This window comes from Lepisma saccharinum, chromosome 10, assembly GCF_977018435.1.
Source record: "Lepisma saccharinum chromosome 10, izLepSacc3.1, whole genome shotgun sequence".
Lineage (NCBI taxonomy): Eukaryota > Metazoa > Arthropoda > Insecta > Zygentoma > Lepismatidae > Lepisma > Lepisma saccharinum.
This window is the reverse complement of record NC_139238.1, coordinates 90,623,893-90,645,242: the sequence shown is the minus strand read 5'-3', so window position 1 is coordinate 90,645,242 and position 21,350 is coordinate 90,623,893. Positions and strand designations below refer to the sequence as shown.

General features: G+C 37.2%; 1 protein-coding gene across 2 annotated transcripts in view; it reads right to left on the bottom strand.

Annotated features, from left to right (window-relative positions):
• Window positions 1-5,127: 5,127 nt before the first annotated feature.
• The window catches only part of Alg9 (alpha-1,2-mannosyltransferase Alg9), a 38,513-nt gene continuing 22,290 nt past the window's right edge, over window positions 5,128-21,350 (bottom strand). The window contains exons 8-14 of one of the 2 annotated variants that reach the window (XR_014442314.1): window positions 20,033-20,149; window positions 18,407-18,608; window positions 15,360-15,501; window positions 14,456-14,585; window positions 12,649-12,779; window positions 9,308-9,495; window positions 5,128-5,526 (exon numbers count right to left, since the gene is read on the bottom strand). Coding sequence is in view for 1 of the 2 variants with exons in the window: in XM_083130104.1 (XP_082986230.1) it covers window positions 9,366-9,495; window positions 12,649-12,779; window positions 14,456-14,585; window positions 15,360-15,501; window positions 18,407-18,608; window positions 20,033-20,149 (852 nt within the window). In the remaining variant the exon portion in view is untranslated. Of the gene's footprint in view, window positions 5,527-6,874; window positions 9,496-12,648; window positions 12,780-14,455; window positions 14,586-15,359; window positions 15,502-18,406; window positions 18,609-20,032; window positions 20,150-21,350 lie in introns of those variants that run through there. The other variant, XM_083130104.1, reaches the window with a different exon arrangement.

Sequence of the window (21,350 nt, the reverse complement as noted above, 5' to 3'; positions counted from 1 at the left end):
GAGAGGAAGTAATCTCCTCCTCATCGAAAGTGCTAGATGACAATACTATTGCAGCAACAGGTGGTACATTCCACTTCCGAGTCTTTCGTTGTAGCTCAGTGTCCTGTACATTTGGGATAAAGCCTGTGTACTGTAAAGGAAGATAATAGCTGAAATTTGGGTCGGTTGATGAGATGATGTCTTAGCAAGATGGGATGCGGAAGTGTTATTAGGGTGGAGGTTGCGAAGCAGAGGGAAATCAGCTCTGGTGGGAGGTATTGTTAGAACATCTTCCGGCGACGTAGGGCGTTGATATGTACCTAACAGTTGTTGTCTTGCTTCATGATAAGAAAGATTGTCCTTCGCCACGATTCTGTATGTTTTGTTCCTGTTGCCGGTAGGGGTATGTTCTACCCATGGCTGAATGAGCACCGGAATTGAGTTCCAAACAGTGGCGGAGCTTGACCTTTCCAACAGTGTAAGCCTAGCAGGATGAAGGCTATTTCCCGTTGTGCTGATTTTTGGGCTGGCATGGTCAGTGATTTATACACACACATCGCCACCTCCCCCACTTTTTTCAGAACACTTCCATGGAATTTTTCACAAAACCCTAATTTTGGCATTAAATTTAAACTTACACTCCTTACAATCGAAGTTACACTACACCAGATTAAAAATTCTGGATAAATCCCTGAGCCTGGTGTTTTCTTTGCTAGGCTGTGTATCTCCTACATTTCAACTGAAAATAACAGTCTTATTCCTATCACAATGAGTAACCTAACGATAAAAAATATAAAAGTTAGATAAAATAAAGAATGATGATACTAAAGAAACAGAAAAGTACTGAATACTTTTTACAACCGCATAACCACGTATCAGTTTCATACCATGGGTCACAAAATAGGTGCACCCTATTTTTCGTTTACGTTACCATGCCTGCTAGAGAAGGGGTGGGCCTACCTACAAGTGCTTTCTTAGGGTAGAGTTAAACCAAATCTAGCACCTAAAAGACCATAAACAGGCTTTTCGTTGTTCGGAGAGTGATTAAATCACGGACTTTGTAATTGAAACTAGGCCTAATAAATAATATTTGGTTCACATTTGACATGAGATTTTTAAAACGGGTTCAATCTTCAGTTTTCATTAAACATTTAATGATTAAACACTTATTAGCTCAATTACTAACAGCTGAGTTCAAACATAAACAAAAAAACAGAGATCTTAATATTTCTCCTACAAGCGAAAAACAGAAACAAGCGTTTAGCACATTAATGTACGTCTGGTTCTCCCCGTTCTTATGTGTTTCTCCTTTTCCTCTTCCTGATAGTTTTTTGCTTCAGAATTCAGTTCCTGGAAAAAAAAACCTTCTTGACCACCGGTGTAACGGGGAATTTGGACTCCATAGAAAATTGACTCTACAGTCACAGGCTCAAATTTCCTTTCCATACCAAACGACGCTGGAGCTCCGTCCTCTTGCAGGACCTGTGTCTCGCTGGTGCGTATTCACGGTTAGCCAGTGAAGCCAACCCAAGCATGATGGTGCTTAATCTTGCACAAGTTTAAAAAGTCGTTTGTATTTGTAAGTTGGGGATATAAATTAATCAAGAGTGCCACTGTTCATCGTAGTTGAATTTTCTCAAACTTTTGACATGTACCGTCGAACCTACCCAGTTGGTTGAACCATTCGAATTAATATTTATGTTTTTGTTATAAATTAATATTAATAATATGTAGATCCCAGAACAATTTAGTAGCATATAGCATAATTTCGGAGTTCAAACGACACCATGGATGTCCAGAAGGGGCAAGAGGAGAAGGCCCTTTCTGCAAAATAAATTTCAACCATAAAATAATATATTTCACACATACAGGGTCCGGCAGAGGAGTTAAGACTGTTTTGAAATGGGAATAACACACCTAATTTTCAAAGGTACAGAAATGTATTACTACAGAAATATAGGTTATTGTATGCCATTTTATGTTATTGTATGCCAATTGCCATGGCAATTCTTTATGACTTAAAAATGATGTCCTTCAAGTGACTTCCACATTTGAAGCCTCTCACAGAAGTTGCGGACGGCACGTTGCAATATTTCACCACCAATGTTTGCAATTTCATCTCTAATTGTAAGCTTCAGGTCGTCTAATGTGTGAGGTTTATTCACATACACTTTTGATTTGAAAAATCCCCACAGAAAAAAAGTCACAGATTGTAAGGTCTGGTGACCGAGGAGGCCAGGGTATGGAAATGTGCCTTGTCACTCATAAGAATAATAGTTTCCTTGGACATTTGGAGCATCCGTTCAGCAAATCTTTTACAACTGACAAAGTCATCATCATGAAATCCCCAACGCTACAGCATGCTGGCTGGCAGACCGTCTTGGTCTTGTAACGATAGCTTCCCTTACTCGGGCTATGTTTTCTGGTGTCCTTATGGTTCAAACACTGCCAGGTGGTGACCTATTCATAGCTGATGCTGTCAATCTGAAGTTCTGCACCAACCTGAGGATAGTGTTGCAGCTTGGTACACGCCCATGGCGTGCCACATGAAAATGACGTCGAAAAAGACAATGCATTTTCAATACAGATTCTCCAGTCTTGAAGAATCCATCCACAACAAAAGCTTGATGTTGCACATTCCAGGACTCCATGCTTACTGGACGGACAAACAGTTAAGCAGGTCACCAACTACTCACCGGATTGCCGATTGTTGATTTGAATTTATTTCAATTGTTCAAACGGACAAAGCGCTGACTCAAGTTCTTACGTAGGTCATTTAAAACGAAAGGAAAAAGGCCTTTGAATATGTATAGACGAAAATTGAAGGCATCGTTTTTTGTTTTTTTTTTTACATGAACTGTCGTGGTAAATAAAAATGGCATACCATAACCTGTATTTCTGTAGTAATACATTTCTGTACCTTTAAAAATTAAGTGTGTTATTCACATTTCAAAACCGTCTAACTCCTCTGCCGGACCCTGTATTATTTAATTAAAGTCACACAAATTATGTTAATTATTGTAAGGGTGTTGCAGAATTATGTTAACTTCAAATAAAATTAGTATCTATTGAGGAGGCAACTCTATTATGGGGGAAATATACCTAGTTTACCCCCACCCCTGGAAAAAAATACTTTGCTTAATTCTCCCTGGTGGAAAGAAATACTGCGGGCTTCCAGGAACAACAATTTTCCTAAACAGGAGGTTTGCAATGCTGCTGTTAGCCTCTGACCAAAGTTTTACACACAAAGGGTTTTGGCCCGCTCTTGTCCGCCCAGATAGGGCAGGCACTGCTTGACGTGGTCAGAAATTTGTAATGCAAAATTCAGAAGGCTTACAACTTTCCACAAGCAAAAGGCGGGAGTTCCCTTTACAGTAAGAAGAAGGTCGCAAGCGTGAATTTTTTTAGATCTACAAGTATTTCTATGCAAACTAATAATACAATTAACTTAAATAACACTTCACAGAGGTAAACAATTCGTCTGGATGTTTTGCAGGACACTTCGCAAGATGCTGTTGAAAAATAGGACATATTTGGTTTTTTTGAGTAGCATCACAGACCGCAGGACATGACCCGAAAAAAAAAAAAAGGACTGTCCTGCTAAAATCAGGACATCTGGTCAACCTAATCTTGACATTACAACCATAAATTGTATCTTGGTGTTTTTGAAGTTATATATTCAAGTGCTTTAAGTGATTAAGTGTTAAGCGTGATTTAAAATCTTTGGAAAGTGAACAGAAGTAGAAGTAAAGGCCGAAAAGGTCTCCAAACAAAGTCAGAATGGGAGACTCAAACAATCGCCATGATGTGGCACCAATTCATTATGAAAATACTGGTGTCAGTGTTAGTGAAATGGATCCCAATGCTCCCCCAGCACATTACATTGAAGTGGGTAATGGTCTTACAGGCGCCCATAGTGAAGAAGGGCAAGGCAATTTTATACAAGATGAAATGATCCAAAACACAGAGAATTATTTTAAGCCTCAGAACATGAGGATCTCTTCTTGCACAGAACTTGTATATCTCAATAGTTCTGGTCCATATATTGTCCTAATAGAGGGGTTAGGGGAAAATATGGGAAAACTTGCTGGAGGAAACCTAGGAAATATATTTAGGAAAGCAGGAATACCCATTATATATATAGATCAATGTGGATGAAACAGAGTAAGAGTTATTTTCAAATCTGCTCTGGAGGCAAACAATTTTGTTAAAAATGTAAAATTCCAAGCTGAGCTCTCTTATCAAGGTTCGCATTCAGCTATCATTACTTTATAATCTATGGAATAGAACACGATGTTAGTGAACAAGATGTGGTAGATGGCATTCAATCTTCTATTCCAGTTATTGGTGCCAATCAAATTTAAAAGAAGCAATGGAAAAATGACTGTACATTTTTGCTACGAGACACCAAACTTGTATTCACTGATGCAACTGAAATGTGCCATTCAACAAAAGAAGTCGGACCTTCTCATTTCTGGGGCTTTGATCCTGATAAGGCCCAGCAGGTCTTTTGAAAAGCTAGACCCCCACCCCCTTTTACACACACACACACAAACACACACGCAGCGAGAGAGAGTCCCCTGATGTGGCACCCAGGTAGCTTTGAAGGTGATAATTGGACCCATTACACCAGCAACAATAATGTGAAATTTGTTCATATGAAGCGCAGAGAGGTACTTCTTTAGCCAGTAGGACAAATGCATTGATGTCACTGGGTTCTGGAAGATTCCAATTAATTTCGGCAAAACGAATTACTGACTTATCGAGCTTCCACCATAATTTAAATTAAATTTCCAGATAATTTGTTTTACATGCAAGTTTTAACTGTTCTACTGCATTTGCTATTTAAGAGAATCAAGTTAATCCAACATTGGTTCAAGAAAAAAGGGTTCCATTCCAAAATCCAACCCCACCCCAAATAAATATATTTCCCTGGCTTTTCCAGGATTCCCAGGTCAGTGGAAACCCTTTACTACATTGTTAATTGTCATCACTGTTTAATTTATATTATTTTTCATGACACTAATGGATGAACAAAACTTGTTTTTGGTTTATCCCCTTGTATAAGTATTTCATGACACATGTCATGCCTCTGGATCATGTAAACGCTGTCCAAAGATACTAAATCACTAGTTGAATGTAAGCAAATGTTAAAATGTTAATAGACGTAATTTTTCAAATGGTAACAGATTTTTTTATTCTTCCTTGCATTTACCCGTTCTGTGCTAAACACACAGATTTTAAAGATTCCACCTGATTTTAAATCTAAGTACTCCACTTTGAACCTAAAACAGAAACATACATTCACAATTTATTTTGATGAGTTCTGATATTTCAATTATCACACGTGTTCTGGAATCCAACAGCTTCCCTTTGATTCATTACATTTTACATTACAGCACTGAGGCCCAAAAACAGCATATTTTGGCTTTTTACCCTGTAATAGTTTTACCTTGTCCATCTCCATTGTCCCAATAGAGAAAAATGCTGCAAAATTTTCATGGATTTTACATTTTCCTGTATTTTAAGTTTTTTCACCTTGGTTCCCTGAAAAATATAAAATCAGGTTCCATTGTATTCACATTTAACACAATATTTCAGCTGTCATTATAAAATCTCATTTTGTCCCATATGTTGGTGTCAATTTTCAGGATACACTCTGCGGCAAAAAAGAATCGCCTCCTAGTGATAAAATCTAATATTTTCTTTCAAGCAGTAGGTTTTATTTTTTTTTGTAATTATTTTGACAATTGTACATACAGTATGTGATTTTAACATTTTCTGATATTTTACTTACTCTAACAATGAAGGTAATACTGAAGAAATCAACAAAGAAAGCTGTTAGTTGATTAAATTGTTAAGCTTTATGGCCTTTATTGTCTTCGTCCACTATTTAGTTACCTTTGTTTGGTCTGATGTATAGTTCAATTGTTACATTTGTTTCGGGACTGGTTTCATAACCTCGCTGAAAGGGTTCTTGATCAGAAGTCTTCCTTCTTCTCACACATAATACAGTAAATTGAAATGGGTAGAAAGCAGGGTGTTACAGATCTTAGTCCAAGACAGCAAGGAAGGATTCTTCAAATGCTAGATGATAATGTGTCCAAGAAAGAAATTGCAGGAAGACTTTATATTCATCCAAAAACTCTCACAAATGTTGTTCGGTGGAAGTACAGATCGTAGAAAAGGCAGTGGAAGGAAACGAGTTACAACACCCAGGGATGATAGAAAATTGAAACATCTAACAAAAGCGTTCTTGTAGACTGTCTACCTGCCAATTAGCTGACATTTCGAGCGGTGAAATCAGGAAAAAGGTATCAGAACGAACAATGATAAGAAGGTTGTGAGCAAGAAGGAAGACTTCTGATCAAGAAACCTTTCAGCGAAGTTATGAAACCAATTCCTAAACAAATGTAACAGACCAAACAGGTAACTAAACAATAGTGGAACACAATAAAGGCCATAAAGCTTAACAATTTAAGCAACTAACTACTTTTATTTGTTCTTCATTATTACCTTCATTAGTAAGTAAAATATCAGAAAATGTTAAAATCACGTACAGTATATTCAATTGTCAAAATAATTACAAAAAATAAAATAAAACATACTGCTTGAAAGAAAATATTAGATTTTATCACTAGGGGGCGATTCTTTTTTGCCACAGACTTTATTTATACTTAACCATCATATGGTATTTTGCAGAAATCCTGTTCAATCAGCTCTGATTAAAACTTCTCTCAATTTTAGAAATAGTGAGAGAGGGGGGGGAGGGTTGAGAGAGAGAGAGAGAGAGAGAGACCGCAATTGGGGGAAAAGGTCATGTACTTTATCCCCCGGACCCTCCTCACCACCTTTCATGCTTTCTCTCCCTCCAAGAGAGAAGCACTCCCCCACACACCCCTTTATTTCTCTTGTAGATAGAGAAATGGCCTTATCTCACTCTCATTCGTCTTTTGTCAAAAAGCTCTCTTTCACTACATGCCCCTGGCCACCTTTAACTCCGGCTATGTTTGTTTCCACATGTCCTTCCTTGCTCTCGCTCTCTCTCTCTCTCCCTCTCTGCTTTCTTTGGTGTTCATTGGGAAATTTCTCTCTTCCACTCTGTCTCTAGTGTATTTTTCTTTCTCTCACCATGGGTCCCGGGTGTAATCCGGTCTCTCCTCTCCAATCAACAGGGACCCTTCTTAGCGCCCCTTTACATGCTGGCACCTTCACCCCCTCTCTCCAAAAATAACTTGCCAACATAATTGCTGCGGTTGTAGAGAAGTTCAATAAAAATTAAGAATTTTTTTCTTTAATGAGGATGTTAATTTAGGAATGGAAATAGACAAAAATCAAAAACTGAGCACTGATTTCTTGGAAGATAAAAAAAAAATTCTTTAATATTTGAAAACCTTTGTTCCAAAAACTAAGTACTATACAGGGTGGGGCATATTGTATCTACCAATTTGAGTTGCCAACCTTGCCAGAATGCACGTGTGCATGTGAGGCATGCCTACATCCGTGAGCAGTTGGGAGTCAGGCAATTAGTATACCATGGAGCATTAGCCAGTGCAGATGCAGATTGTGGTGGTGGAAGCCTTCATCCAAACAGGCACCGGGCACTGCAGTGGAACAATAAAAATCGCCATGCGCCTGTTCCAGAGAAACACAGCATTCTGAGGTGTGTTAGACAGTGGAGAGTCACTGGTAATGTTGTGAACCGTCAGTCACCTTGAAATACATGCTATTCCAACATGACATGTTGAGATGCGCATCATGAAAGCCTTCCTGCATCGCCTCAAACAGTGCATCCAAGGAGAAGGAGGGCATTATATTTAAGGTGCACTGATGTCTGTATTGTCCATAATATACACTGTATTAAATGCCTATGTGTATAATTTTATTTCATAACCATATAAAGTTACTAAAGCACTCACCGTCATCCCGTTGTCATTTGAAGTTAGATACAATATGAGCCACCCTGTATTTCTCCAAATTCAGCAAAAGATAAGGTCCGACAACTGTTCAATGGGTTCACTTAACTTGGTCACTAATCTCTATAGAAGACTCACAAGCATTGTAATACTAAAACAAGTTTCTCTTTCTCAGCACAGATCTCAAGTGGAACCTTGAGTAATTATCACATAGAAGACTGCATCCATATGTGATATGGATGACTACAAACTAATTAACATATAGTCCCTGAAGATAAAGACAGAACTACTCTCTGAATACAGTGATTAAAAGTCCAAGCACTGTCGACATTTTCAACTAGAAATGAACATCAACTTTATTTGTATCTCTTTGACATTTATATTACATTTTCCTATCATGCAGCTCGTGAACACTATTCTCACACCATTAGATCAGCAGGTTATCTCCTTCCCAACAGTTTGTGATTGCAGTTTTAAAGGATACAATCAGTTCCTTGTCACAGCACAGAAAACACTAGCAACGTTCAATCATAACAGAAGCTTGTACAGAACTATAGTTGGATAAATTACTCAAAAAGAAATACTTTACAAATTACTTACCTTTCTCCCACACACACAAAAAAATTCAATTGAATCGTATACAAATACATGCTGTATCCCCAAAACACATAGTCAGCAATGATGTTAGTGTTTCTAAGGAAAGTAAAACCTCCATTCTTAATTTGTAAGAAATCAAGTTTTGTTGAAGGTTTTAAAATTCGGCTAGCAACAGTGCAAAAATTTATAATAGCATGGTTGTTATTCTGATTTAATGATACATTAAACCATATACTGTACTTATTATTATTATTATTATTTTAAAAAAAAGGTCATGGAAATTTCCATAAGTAAACTAACTTTTTTGGAACTGGATTTGAAAATTCAGGCACAACGGCCTTTCCCTTTTGGTCCAGCTTTCCTACACAAACACAAACATCATGTACACGAAAGTATTGCATCCCATTGCTAAAAAAGGGTGGCAGAGCCCCCCATTAACAAATCCGACAAAATTCCCACGCACACCATTAACTAAAATACCCCAATATTCATTCACAAAACCAATCCACTACTTTTTAGAGGATATTGAATATGCATTTAGGTTGACTTTTCTGCATTGCACAGAACAGACACTCTGGAATGATATAATTCAAACTGATTCCTGATGACATTGAACACCCTGAGAAGTCAGTATTTGTTAACTTTGAAAACAAATGCAGGATACCACTGGGTGGGTTAGAGATCATGGCACAACCATAAATGCTTCCCTCCACCACAGATTGTTACAAATGGACACATACAAAGTTATTACATGAACAGAAATCCTGGCCTAAATGCTTCTCAATGCATGTTCCTTGTCCCAATTCTTCTCCTACCTTTCATCTTTGTGTATTCTGGTACTTGCTCCCCTTTGTGAAGGGCCACTATATGTACCTAATCCACTGCCCCACTTTGTTTCTTCGGTATGCTGAAGCTCCTCGACTGAAGCAAATTGTAAGATGCATAGGTGCAATAGTTCTCCGAAACCCCTGGGATGTAGAAGGCTCTGAAGAGGCTAGGAGAACTGAAAATACACAGTTGTGTCTGCTCAATCTAACGTTCAAGTGTTCTACATTATCTCCAATCTTCAAAAACCTAGTGCATTTTATACTTCAATTTAGCTTCAAATACAGTTATACGAATGTCAAAGTTGTAACTAACCCGTCTCGTCACAAATTATACGAGTCGCACGCCTATTTTTATGATCTTTCTAACAATATAAGAAATTGAGAATTGTATACATTTAAAAATGAGTTCCACCTCTATTTTGGAAAACTTACTTTAATAATATACTTTTATTAGTTTATTTCTTCTCCACCCGTTTTCGCTAGCATCTCTGTCCCTATATAAAGGCGAAAACCTGGCTAGCAAATTAGTTCCACTCCGCCCTCGAGCGAGAGAAGGTGCCCTCGGCTAAGGCAAGAGTCCAAGCATCCGTAGGAGAGAAGGTGTGCTCCGCTACGGCGAGAGACAAAGCACCAAAAAGAAAGAAGGACTCTGCTTTCGGGCATGAAGAGGTGCGCTCCGGTCCGGCGAGAGACCAAGCACCTCAAAGGAGACTAACTCCGCCACATCAAGCGAGAGACCAAGAGTAGTAAGGGCTCCATCTTCGGATGAGAGAAGCTGAGCTCCCTCTCCAGACGAGAGATGAGGTTGGACTCTGTCCACTAGTCAGAGAATCCGCTCCATCTTCGGATGAGAGATGTTATGCTCCGTCTCAGGACGAAGAGGTTCAGACGGCTGTCACACAGTGGTTTGGCACCCAGGTGGCAGACTTGTATGAGCAGGTATACAGAAGTTGGTCCCACGCTATGACAAGTGCCTGAATTCCGGCAGGAATTATTTTGACAAGTAACTGGACAAGTGCTGTATCTCTGGCAATAAATCATTGAATGAAATAATGTTTCCTTTTTGTGCACGACCCCAGGGAAACTTACTTTCTGGATGTGACCAACAATATACCAAGATATCTAGATACATTTAAAATTAAGATATCCAGCATACAGATTTCCAGCCAGTCTTCCAATGGACATTTTCCCTACGAAACGAATAGGCAATGAATGTGTTTTCAATCCAATTATTTTATGGATAACGATCGAGAAATGAGATGTGCAACGTATTTCAGCAATAGTTAAATATTTGTTTGGATCTTGAGAAACTGAAAATCACATCTTACATCACTGAAATAGAAACGTCTTATGATTGGCCTGACGTTACCGAGATGAAGGTGAGCAATTATTTCTGCTCGCTCTGCAAAGTTATCATGAGCAGTGTAAGCCATGGACATCCTATGGGGATGAAAGGACAGACTGGCCCCCGGAAAAAGTGTCACATTTCTTTCACAGCAATTTATTATAACTGTTATAAGAGAGTTGCAGGACCATGGTAACTTCAAATGTTTTTTGATCGAGCAACGTTAGTATGGAGAGAAATATGCCTTGTTTTCAGCATATGAAAAAAATGCCTTGCTTGCCTCTCCCTGGAAAATATCTCTAAGACGTCCATGGTGTAAAAGACAGCAAAAAGTCATTAATTCCTGTGTAAAACTAGTATCTTACAACTTGCAGTGCGAAAACGAGTGATCCATTTCTTTTATATCCATTACGTCCTCAAAGTCGCAGCATTTTACTATAACTCAACCACTCGGTAGCTGACAAAACAAACGTGCCAGCAGTCATGCGCAAGTTTGGAATCACGAAACTATTGAGAACAACATCTAGGCAACCGCGAAAACACACCACATGAACACTGTATGCAAATGATCCAGAAGGAAATATAAGCAGATGTAATTTTTCGAATTTTGGATATCATAGCAGTTTTTAGAAAGAGAGAAAAACTTTGAAAAAACTGCCAAAGGTCCAGCCAAGTCTTAAATGAAAGACACAGGAAAGTGAGAACCTGCTGGTGTCATTTTCCTACGGTGTAGTTTTTAAAATTGTTGTACATAAATTTTTAGTGGAAATTTTATTTTGAAGAATTATTTTATCTTAGTGGCAGATATCTAAACAATTGGAATATCTGGATATCAGTTATAATTATCTGAATATTCAAATTCCGATATCCATCATCCTCAAGAAGATTATCATCCTAGAAAGAGGCAGTGAGAAACAAATTGCCATTGACATTTCTTTGGTTCAAAATACTCCCTTCACATTTGTCTTCTAAAAATAAAAATTATTCTCAACAAAAAATATGTTGATATGGAAATTATATTTATTATACTTGTAAACATGAATTTGACAGCATCCTTATTATTTAGAATGTACAACTAGTAAAGGCTTATTTTGAATATCCATAGGGTTGTTTATCTTTTTATGCAAAGTAGCGAGTAGTGAACAAGAGTAGCGTAGCGAGCTACTTTTTGGTAAATGTAGCTGTAGAATAGCTACATTTTTGGAGAAGCAGTAGCTGTAGCAAAGGTACTTTAAAAATGTAGCGTTCTGATCACTGTCTGTATGTATGGTGCCAAAAATCAAACAAGCAATTTTAAGCATTTATTTTAAGAAAATAAAAAAGTATTTAAATATTAAAAAAAAATTGTTAAAAAAATGAAAATGATTTTTATCCACCCTGCTTCTATGACACTGTAGTAGCTTGGTTGCTTACAAATCAACTGTTTTTTATGAGAATGAGAATTAGTATGTATAAATGCATTGCATACAAATAAGGCTTAATTAACACATTTTTAATTATATTTTGCCGGGACCTACAATAATTTATGTAAAAAACAGAATTATCCAGAACTGAGTTACATATAAAGCAGTCTCAACTGTATTTCTTACAGCTAAATTGAAGTACAACAACGCAACTTTCTATTTTGAAGATTCTTCACCAGCTGCTGTACAAAAAGGGCAGTTTTGTCCTTAAACTGTTACAACATTGTTTCAAATTATCTTACTTTATTGTATTCTTAGGTCTTGCAAAAAATGCATGCATAGTACGTTAAAGCAGCAAGCAAAATTTAGCAGCTTCAAAACTAATTGTTATTAATATTATTTGAATAACTGTGGCTACTTGTGTTTTATTGCTATTAGTTCTCTGTGGACAATCTGCAAAGATGTTCACTGAAAATGTAATTTGTTCAAAGACTTGACTTCGTTCTATTATTTTTTTTCATTTTTTGAAATGAGAGGCTTTTACTTCAACTTTATCTACAAGAACATGCCCATCAACTTACTTTTCTGCATCCACGTAGGGTATTGACTGTGCAACTGTCCAGTTCTGGCTTTGAAGAGAATACCGAGGCTCAAATTTGGATTCTTTATTTAAATCAAGGTCCACTAAGAAATGGCAATCACTCACATCGACCTGCAAGAAATTATGAATATCAAGACAGTTCATTTCAACCCCTTTCTTCTTTTCAAATAGATTTCTAAGCAATCAGTTTTTTTCCTCAGGCATCATTATATACACACAAATCAATTGAGAAAACATCAATCTCATTTAACTAATTAAGTTAATTGATGAAAACATCATACTGTATCACTTTCATGGAATTTCATATTTCTACGTGAATGAAGTCAGTGAGCCTTTGAAATTAATCGGAAATAACAATAAATTGTGCAACATGGAAATACAAAATTTCACGTAAGTAATTCTTAAACCACGTTTACTGCATCCATCAAGGAATCGAACTGTATGTTTTGAGTTTGTTATACTACATTTCAGAACAACTGTAACCCGTGTCTATACTGTAGCATCTCAGCATATATACCCAGCATCTCCACCATGTAGCATGACGTCGGGTATGGCACGGGATCGAGTCACGCTGGGATGTAGCTCAGTTAAATAAGTTAGGTTTTAGTTTAGGTCTCACTGAACCACCTCTACCTTGAATGGTGAGGATGAAGGATTATTGGGAGCCTAAGTCGTTGAACTACTCACCCCCTTGCTTGATGTTCTGGCCCTCAGCTTCTGGCATCGGCGACGTTCGGATGGAGACGGGTGCCCGCTGGAGAGATTGTTGGCGGCGATAAGAGGCGGCTGGCAATTCGGCAGGTTAATTGACGGAGCGCTGATTTTCTGGACTCTGGCTGCTTTCAGCATCTGGTTCTCTATAGTTCGGACTGCTTCTCGTTCTGCTCTCTCATTGCCAACTGTTCACCTGGGGTATCCCTTGGTGCAGGTGGAAATTTAGTGGAGGTGCACTCACCGCTGGCGAGGGCCGTTGACTGTGCAGAGCCGAGTGGAAAATTCTTGTTGCTCGGCTCTGCATCCGGTAGAAGTTGGGGTGAATGAGTGTTCAACGTTCAACTGGCGAGCTTCAGGGCCATCTTTTAGTAAAATTCATATCTCGACTTTCATGTTCCCAATTCCTTCATCAATACATAAATAGTTCTTTTCAGGAAACATTAGTCAGAGGATAGCTTTAGTATCATATTGGCTAACATATGCAAACTTGTTAACACAAGAGATCCACAATATGTAATACTTCTTTTTCTGATTTTACGAAAATTAACAAGTATGCAACCTTAGTTTCTATGTATCTGTGCTATTTCATGTGCAGCATATATTATATATATAAAATGTACACTTTGGAAAATTCAAAGACAGAGCAGGATAACTGAACAGGAATCAAACCCAGAACCTTTGACACGTGAAACTGATACACTACCAGCTGGCTACCAGGCCGCTTGGAAATCAGACAACATATTCACCTAATGAGATGCACATGGAAATTTTTCAAACTTTGAAGACCTTTTGTACAGGGTACCTTACCACTACACAAAGTCCTGTCCAAATTCACTTTTCCAAGCTGTGTCCTCTCCTTGTTAGCGCAATTCAAATTTGCAGTATATCAGAATATTTCCATAAAATGTAAATGGCAGAATGGACAAGGCCTGCTAAGTGACTTTTCGTTGGCTGGCATGTGGCCGAGTGGTCACACCATACTCACCAAAATTTCACGGGTCACATAACTGGTGACTGCAATAAATACTCCTCCTCATATTGAGAACAATCACTGCTGGACCCTTGATACTCACATATCGACTCATTTCTTCTTTATTCCCATCATTCATGTCCTCTGGAACAATAGAGGTGGCTTCAGGTGAAGAACTGAATGGTTTTGGCAACTGCCCTCTGAATTCAGACTTGATAAACTGCAAATTCCAACTGGAAAAGAACAAGTATTTTCTACCTTAAACACATATACCATATTTTTTCTCATGTATAATGCACACAATTTTCAAACTTTTTGCCACCAAAACTGTGGTTCGTATTATGCATGGAATAATTCTGACAGCCAACATGAAAATACATGTTTGCACTATGTTACTGTGTATAATACATATGTATCAACAGGCACAAATACAAATTACCAGGTTGGATTTCTTTAATAATAATTTTAAAAAAAACAAAAAAAACAACAATGGTCATTTCAAATGATTTTTCACTTTTATCGGAATGTTTTTGAGACATCGAGAAAGCAACACCATTCTTGTAGCATTCACCTACCATCACACGGGAGCAGGAGAAATAAAGTAAAATAACTTCCTGAGCGGTGCAAATCCGTAACATAATTTTGATTTTGCTTTCTTCTACTACAGAATAAACAAGGTGGTTACAGAAGTGAAAGATTTGGGATGCTGAACACAGTGGATGGAGAGGGAAAGGTGGCATGGGTTAGTGACTTATTGTTTGCACAAGACAATATTCTCCTGTTGCTCATTCATTGAATATGCCCATCAGGGTACACAAGTACAGGGGATCTGCTTGAAATAAAGAGTGCTGTTCCAGAGATGCAGACTTTGCAATTCAAGTGCATTTTCAACTAACAAGAAAGTTTCTTTTACAGTTATCTGAATTGGTTCTACAGTTTACAGTGTAATCCGAACCTATGGCGTGTGCCTCCACTGACTACCCTATTTCATCTCTAAGAAAACTTACTTGTTACTTGGCAAGAAGAAATTGGATGGGAAGCGATGCCATTCTTTTCCAACACACACATTTATGCTTTCGTTGACTGGAAATTTCTCCTCTGATGCTATTTTACTGAACTCCATGTAGACATCAAATGGTGCATGGTAACCTATAAAATAAGAATAGTTCCTATTTACTGCACTTTATTGGTAAAGTTTCAAGTATGTGACACCCTTTTTTTGTCCAAATTTATGAGAAAAAAAATTACATCTCTGTAAATCATATTTCACTCCCCTTGTCACTAAACATGCATTTTTTTTTATTTTCCTTGAATTTGTGACGATTTGCTATGCGAACTCGATTTTCAAGTATAATGTTAAAAATCCCGCATCGAATATCGTCACACTTCTCCTCATGTCATTCCGGTACGCTTCGCGTCAGTGTTTTCAAATTTTACTTAATTGTTTGACCGATAGAGGTCACTAGTGGCTTTCCCTGCTTCACGAACTCGATCGACGAAAACGGCAGTTCCGTTTCAGCTCGCGAGTCGCGATGGATTCCTCGGTGTGACATGGATTCCTCGGTGTGACGTCATGGACTTCGAGAGAAGTAGTGGCTCGTGGAACTCGGTGCTTCTCTCTCTCGTCGATCGCAATTTGTAGCACGGCACAAATTAAGTTCTTCGAACATTACGAGGAAACGTTTGCGTTGTTCACGTATAGTGCTAGTACGTCTGAGAAGTGTTGGAATTCTTCGAAAGCAAACGTCAAAATACAAGGATGGCAATTGGGAATTCAGCGGACGATTGACCATTTTGACCGAACGTAACTTTCATAGGTTCGTCTGACGCAACTCGAAGTATGGAGAATGGATGGATCAGTTGCTGAGAAGGAAGGACACGAAGGAAACGAGGACAATACCGTTCAACGTGCTTGAAAACGACTAATTGGAGGACGTTCCTCCCGTTTCTCTAGATGCCGAGGATTTTGCCCAAGTTAACTGTGGTGAACAGTTATCCAACGAGCGGAGGTATGTACTCTACGGCTTACCTTTTATAAGTGAACTGTGAATGCGTGTTTTTTTGGACAAGAATGTCACTCTCCCCAGTTTTTTCTTCTCTCTTTGCGACTACGTGATAATTGAATCTAGAAAGTAATGTACGACGTATAAAAGAAAGAATTGTACGTAAAAACAACCATCGATTCAGTTTTGGATGATTGAACATTGTAACATTGCGATCAATATAGTGGAGAAAGAAAGTGACGCTTGGTCACCCCCCCCCCTTTTTTTGCTTAAAAGAAAAAAGGAGGAATCGGTCAATTAGAATCACGTGAACACAAGCTGGGAATACGAATTAACGTACCACAAACTAACCAGTGTGTTGAGATAATTTTTGTGAGACGAATCGGATGGATTTAGCAGGAGCACCAAAATAAATTAATATGTCAAATGGGTGGTTTTTTTGGGTAGCAAGAATCAACGAATGAGTTGTGGTAAAAATGCAATTATAGATTGACCTTGGCGTATTTTAATTAATTACATATATTATGTCATTTGTAGTTGCCGGATGTGTTCTAGTTTTATTATCTTGTTATTTGCCGGTAACAAAGAATTGTTGACCCACCTTCAAGTCACTTATTGTTATATGCTGAATGGAATAATTTGTTACGAATAATATTATGTATATGTTGCTCTTGGAAACGCCGGCCATTCTCCGTTGCGAGGTTTTGGCGTAATAAATTTCGACTAGAGTCGCAAAATTAAACTAAGTGTACGTAATTATCCCATATAACCCAAAACTAGAAGGTTAGTTTAATTTTGATAATACGCAACGAGAATCCATGCTCAGAAGGATAAGAGGTTACATTAATTGAGTGAGAAAAGAGTTAAAATCGATTTCAGCCCTTTTTTTTTTACGTGTATCGTTCCGACCACGTTTACTTTGTCAAGTTGGTTCTCAGTAGAGACTGAGGTGACAGTACAAAATACTGTCATTAGCCTTAACAAAATCCCTGACTATTGTAACTGATCGTTGTTTTTTTTTTTTTTTTTTTTTTTTTTTTTTTTTTTTTTTTTTTTTTTTCGTGCGAGTAATTGAATTTCCACGGACCTTTACGCATTCCTTCCAAATCTTGACTACTTTGTTACGCACGCAACCATCAGGTAACAAATTATCCTCACTGCTATTTCATACTCTCATTGCTCCTAGGCAAAGACCTACATTTTTAAATCTTATTTTCCTCCAAATAATTCCTCCTTTTTCAGTTATTTCCTCAAAATTCCTGTTACACACAATTACAATTTTGGATTATTGAAATGTAACCATATTTCTCAATGAATAAATTAAATACTGAAAATTTTGGGGTGCATTGGCACATATGACTATTTTGCACCCTTCAAAGTGTACCTAAAGCCCTTACATTGAAGTTGAAAAAGATACATGATTACAGTTCATTACGTTCATACTTTACATGCATTAAAAAAATAACAATGACATAATTTTGCAATAAACTGAAGCCACTATTTGTAGAAATAATCTTTAAGATTATTAGGAATTTTACAAATTACTCTGTCTCAGCCCTAATTATTACATATATATATTACAAAAACAAGGATATATTCACAAAAATAACAACAAAGTGGCAGAATTTTGCACTAAGTTACATATTTACAGATAAGACTACCAATAAATTGTTCAAGCCCCAATTCTTACACAGGACATGAATTTTGGTACATCTACAGAGATATACTTTTGCATTAATTTTCCCCCTCCTAAAAAGCACCTCTCTTCTACCAAACATTACACTTTACGTTCATACAACACATAAAACAATATTAGTTTTTAAATTCTAAAAGATTGTTCATGTAACTGTCCGCATTTTATATTAAAGACTAATATTAAAAAAAGAACAGCTTCTTGTGGTTGTTATACTGGATGTTTCAGCACATGTATAAATGTCATTTTTTTCCAAAGAAAATAATTACTTTTCCCTTTTGAAAAATATTCTAATGACAATTAGTATATTTTTAATCAATAAAAAAATCATTTTACACTATATAAAATTTCGAAGTACCTTTATACAATGCTACTATTCGTGAAATGTTGATCAAAGAACACAGAATGATGGTAGAAAGCGTTATCCACATAGTCTGTTGCAAGTAATGTACACCTTTATCATGGACTAGAAATCTGAACCAGAGCTTCTGAACAGCATCCACTGTGACTGCCCCATACATGCAGATGAGAGGATACACGGGGAACAGGAACCTCTCCTCCTGCAAGCAGAGTGGAAGTCTGCATTCATTACAGATATAGAAAATTGAATAACTACACGTTTTAATTACTAATTGTGCCTTTTGTCAAGAGTCATAAAGATAATGAATTTATAACAAATAATGAGAAACAATTTAGCTATCATAGACTTGTCAACAACCACACTCAAGTCATTCACCATAAACCATAATACAGGGTTATTCAAAAAGAAAGAGCAGATTTTAAATGTTTATTTCTCATGAACTATAAAAGATAGAAACATGTGCCATACATCAATGGATAGAGGAAGGTTCAAAGTTTTATTGTTGAAAGTTTTAATGTATGCACTCAACATGAGCACCATGTGTTGCTCAACAAACATCAAAATGGTACTCCATTTCTTGCCACACATGAATTAACTGGTCCCTAGTTATTGAATTGATAGCTACAACAATTCGGTGTGTATTGAATGGAACTAATAGGCAGGATTATGGAACTTTGAACCTTCCTCTATCCATTGATCTATGGCACACATCTTTTATTGTTCATGAGAAATAAACATTTGAAATCTGCTCTTTCTTTTTGAATAACCCTGTATATATATTCATCTTGTGTTAAGGATGTCATTTTCTGTAACATACTTAGGCATGCAGGGTACTCCTATTCCCCAACCCTTTAACTATCTTTAAGGTATGAAATCCACCGTGAAATATACTGTGCATGTCTTTCTTCTAAGATCAGATGCAATTTTCTGCTGCACTTTCTAAGTGATGTAATATTATAAAGTTAATATCTGTTGCATGCTTGAGGGACTATCACCCCGCACGTGCCTAAGCACATAACAACGAAGAAGTGTGATGTTCTAAGCTCAAAGAAAGAGCATGGAGCTACACAAAAGCAACCACGTGCAATAAAGTTCACAGTGTTGCAATCCGCAGTGAATATGACATGCCTAGGGAGAGATAAAGTAAAATTGGAAACATGGTCATTAAAAGCTCAGAACCTTTATGTTGTATCAAATTATACCTCAAAGTGCAATCTGCAGGTGGTTGCACAAAAGGAACAGAACTTCCTCACAGAGGAAGAAACCTCATTTTAGGTCCTGTGACTTCTTACATGCATTTGGTGGCTTTGACCCTTGTGTGGAGATACATTTTAGTGTATAACCATTCGGTGGACACACACAGTCGTGTATGCTAAGCCTGAGCCACTGTGCCTCATATTTCAAAAGTAGCTGCAGTATATCTCCCGTGAACACCACGTAGTAGTCCGTCTTGCAGTAGTCTGTCTTCATCCACATTTTCATGGTTAATCCAAGAGGTAGAAAACAAATGTAAAATAACCGAAATAGGAATAAAAAAAAAATCTTGTGAAACCACCAGTCAAATGTTGATTTTGTAAGAATGGTGGCATATGCATTAAACCACAAAAAAAAAATACAACTCACTTTGTGTGGCTGAAGAAAAAACACAGCAGCCCAGAGGTACAAAGGCATCAATGACAGCCAATATGGAAGGCAATCTGGATTTCTGGGCTTAGAGGGAACCAGCACTTTCACAAGACCCTGCAAACAAATCATGAAATCAAAAATCCTCCAGGGTTAATGTTTACAATTTATCATGTCTAGTTATTAAATCTCTTCTTCCAAATTCTGGGCAAGAAATTATTGCAAATCCTTTAATGTATATAATATAAATATTTGGGATGGGACAGACTAATCAGCGCTATTGGTATCGGCCAATATAGTGTATCAGTAAATTTACCAACTATTTTACAGATCTGATATATATCTATAAATATCTAATTTAGTGCAAAATTCCGCCATTTTGTTATAATTTTCACGGACAATCTCCATGGCCTACTTCATATAAACATAAATGTCTAAATATGCAACTTCTTTGCACTACAGTCTCTTGAAGGGTTACTTGCACTTTTATATCAGATCGGTAGAATATCGGTTATCGGTAACAGTAAATTTTATATCGGTACTTTATCGGTATCAACCAAAATTTCATATCGGCCCCATTCCTAATAAACGACTCACTGAAAGATTAGGTGAAAGTTTTGGATCAATCAGCGAACTACGTTGTGGAAATTTCATGGAGACCAGAGGTTGGCTTGCTGCAAAGACCCACTTTCGATCCTTGGTTCAACCATAATTTTCACATAAGTTTTGAGTAAGTTATAATATATCCTCTGTGGGCTGTAACCTATTTCACACAGCTAGTTGAGATAAATAGTTATTTAAAATCATACAGAATTATCTGTATTAGTTGATATATGCATATCGATTTAGTTCTATCATCAAAATTACTAATAATTTTACCAATCCATCATGCCTACAAATTTGTGCAAAATTCTGGTATTTTGTTGGTAATTTAACTCTCTCTCTCTCTCTGTCTCGCTCACTCACACAGAAAAAAAAGACAAAGAGAGGGAGAGGTAGAGAGGCTTTGCAAAGTAAATGTCTACATACATAGAGTTCCTACAGCAAAACCCACACAACAATCTGCTTGCACATTAATTAACTAGATGAATTAATCATATCACATTGGTAAATTTCATCGGTATCTGAACAGATCAATCGCTACTTTATCAATACTGACCAATTTTGGATATGGTGTATCACTTTATAATATTGCCAGTAGTCAGTCTTGGGAAAGTTACGAAATGAGTTACAGATCCTGGTGCAACGTAATTGAGTTATAGATCATTTTAAAAAGTAACTCAGTTACAGTTAATGGTACTTGACAAGTAACTAATTT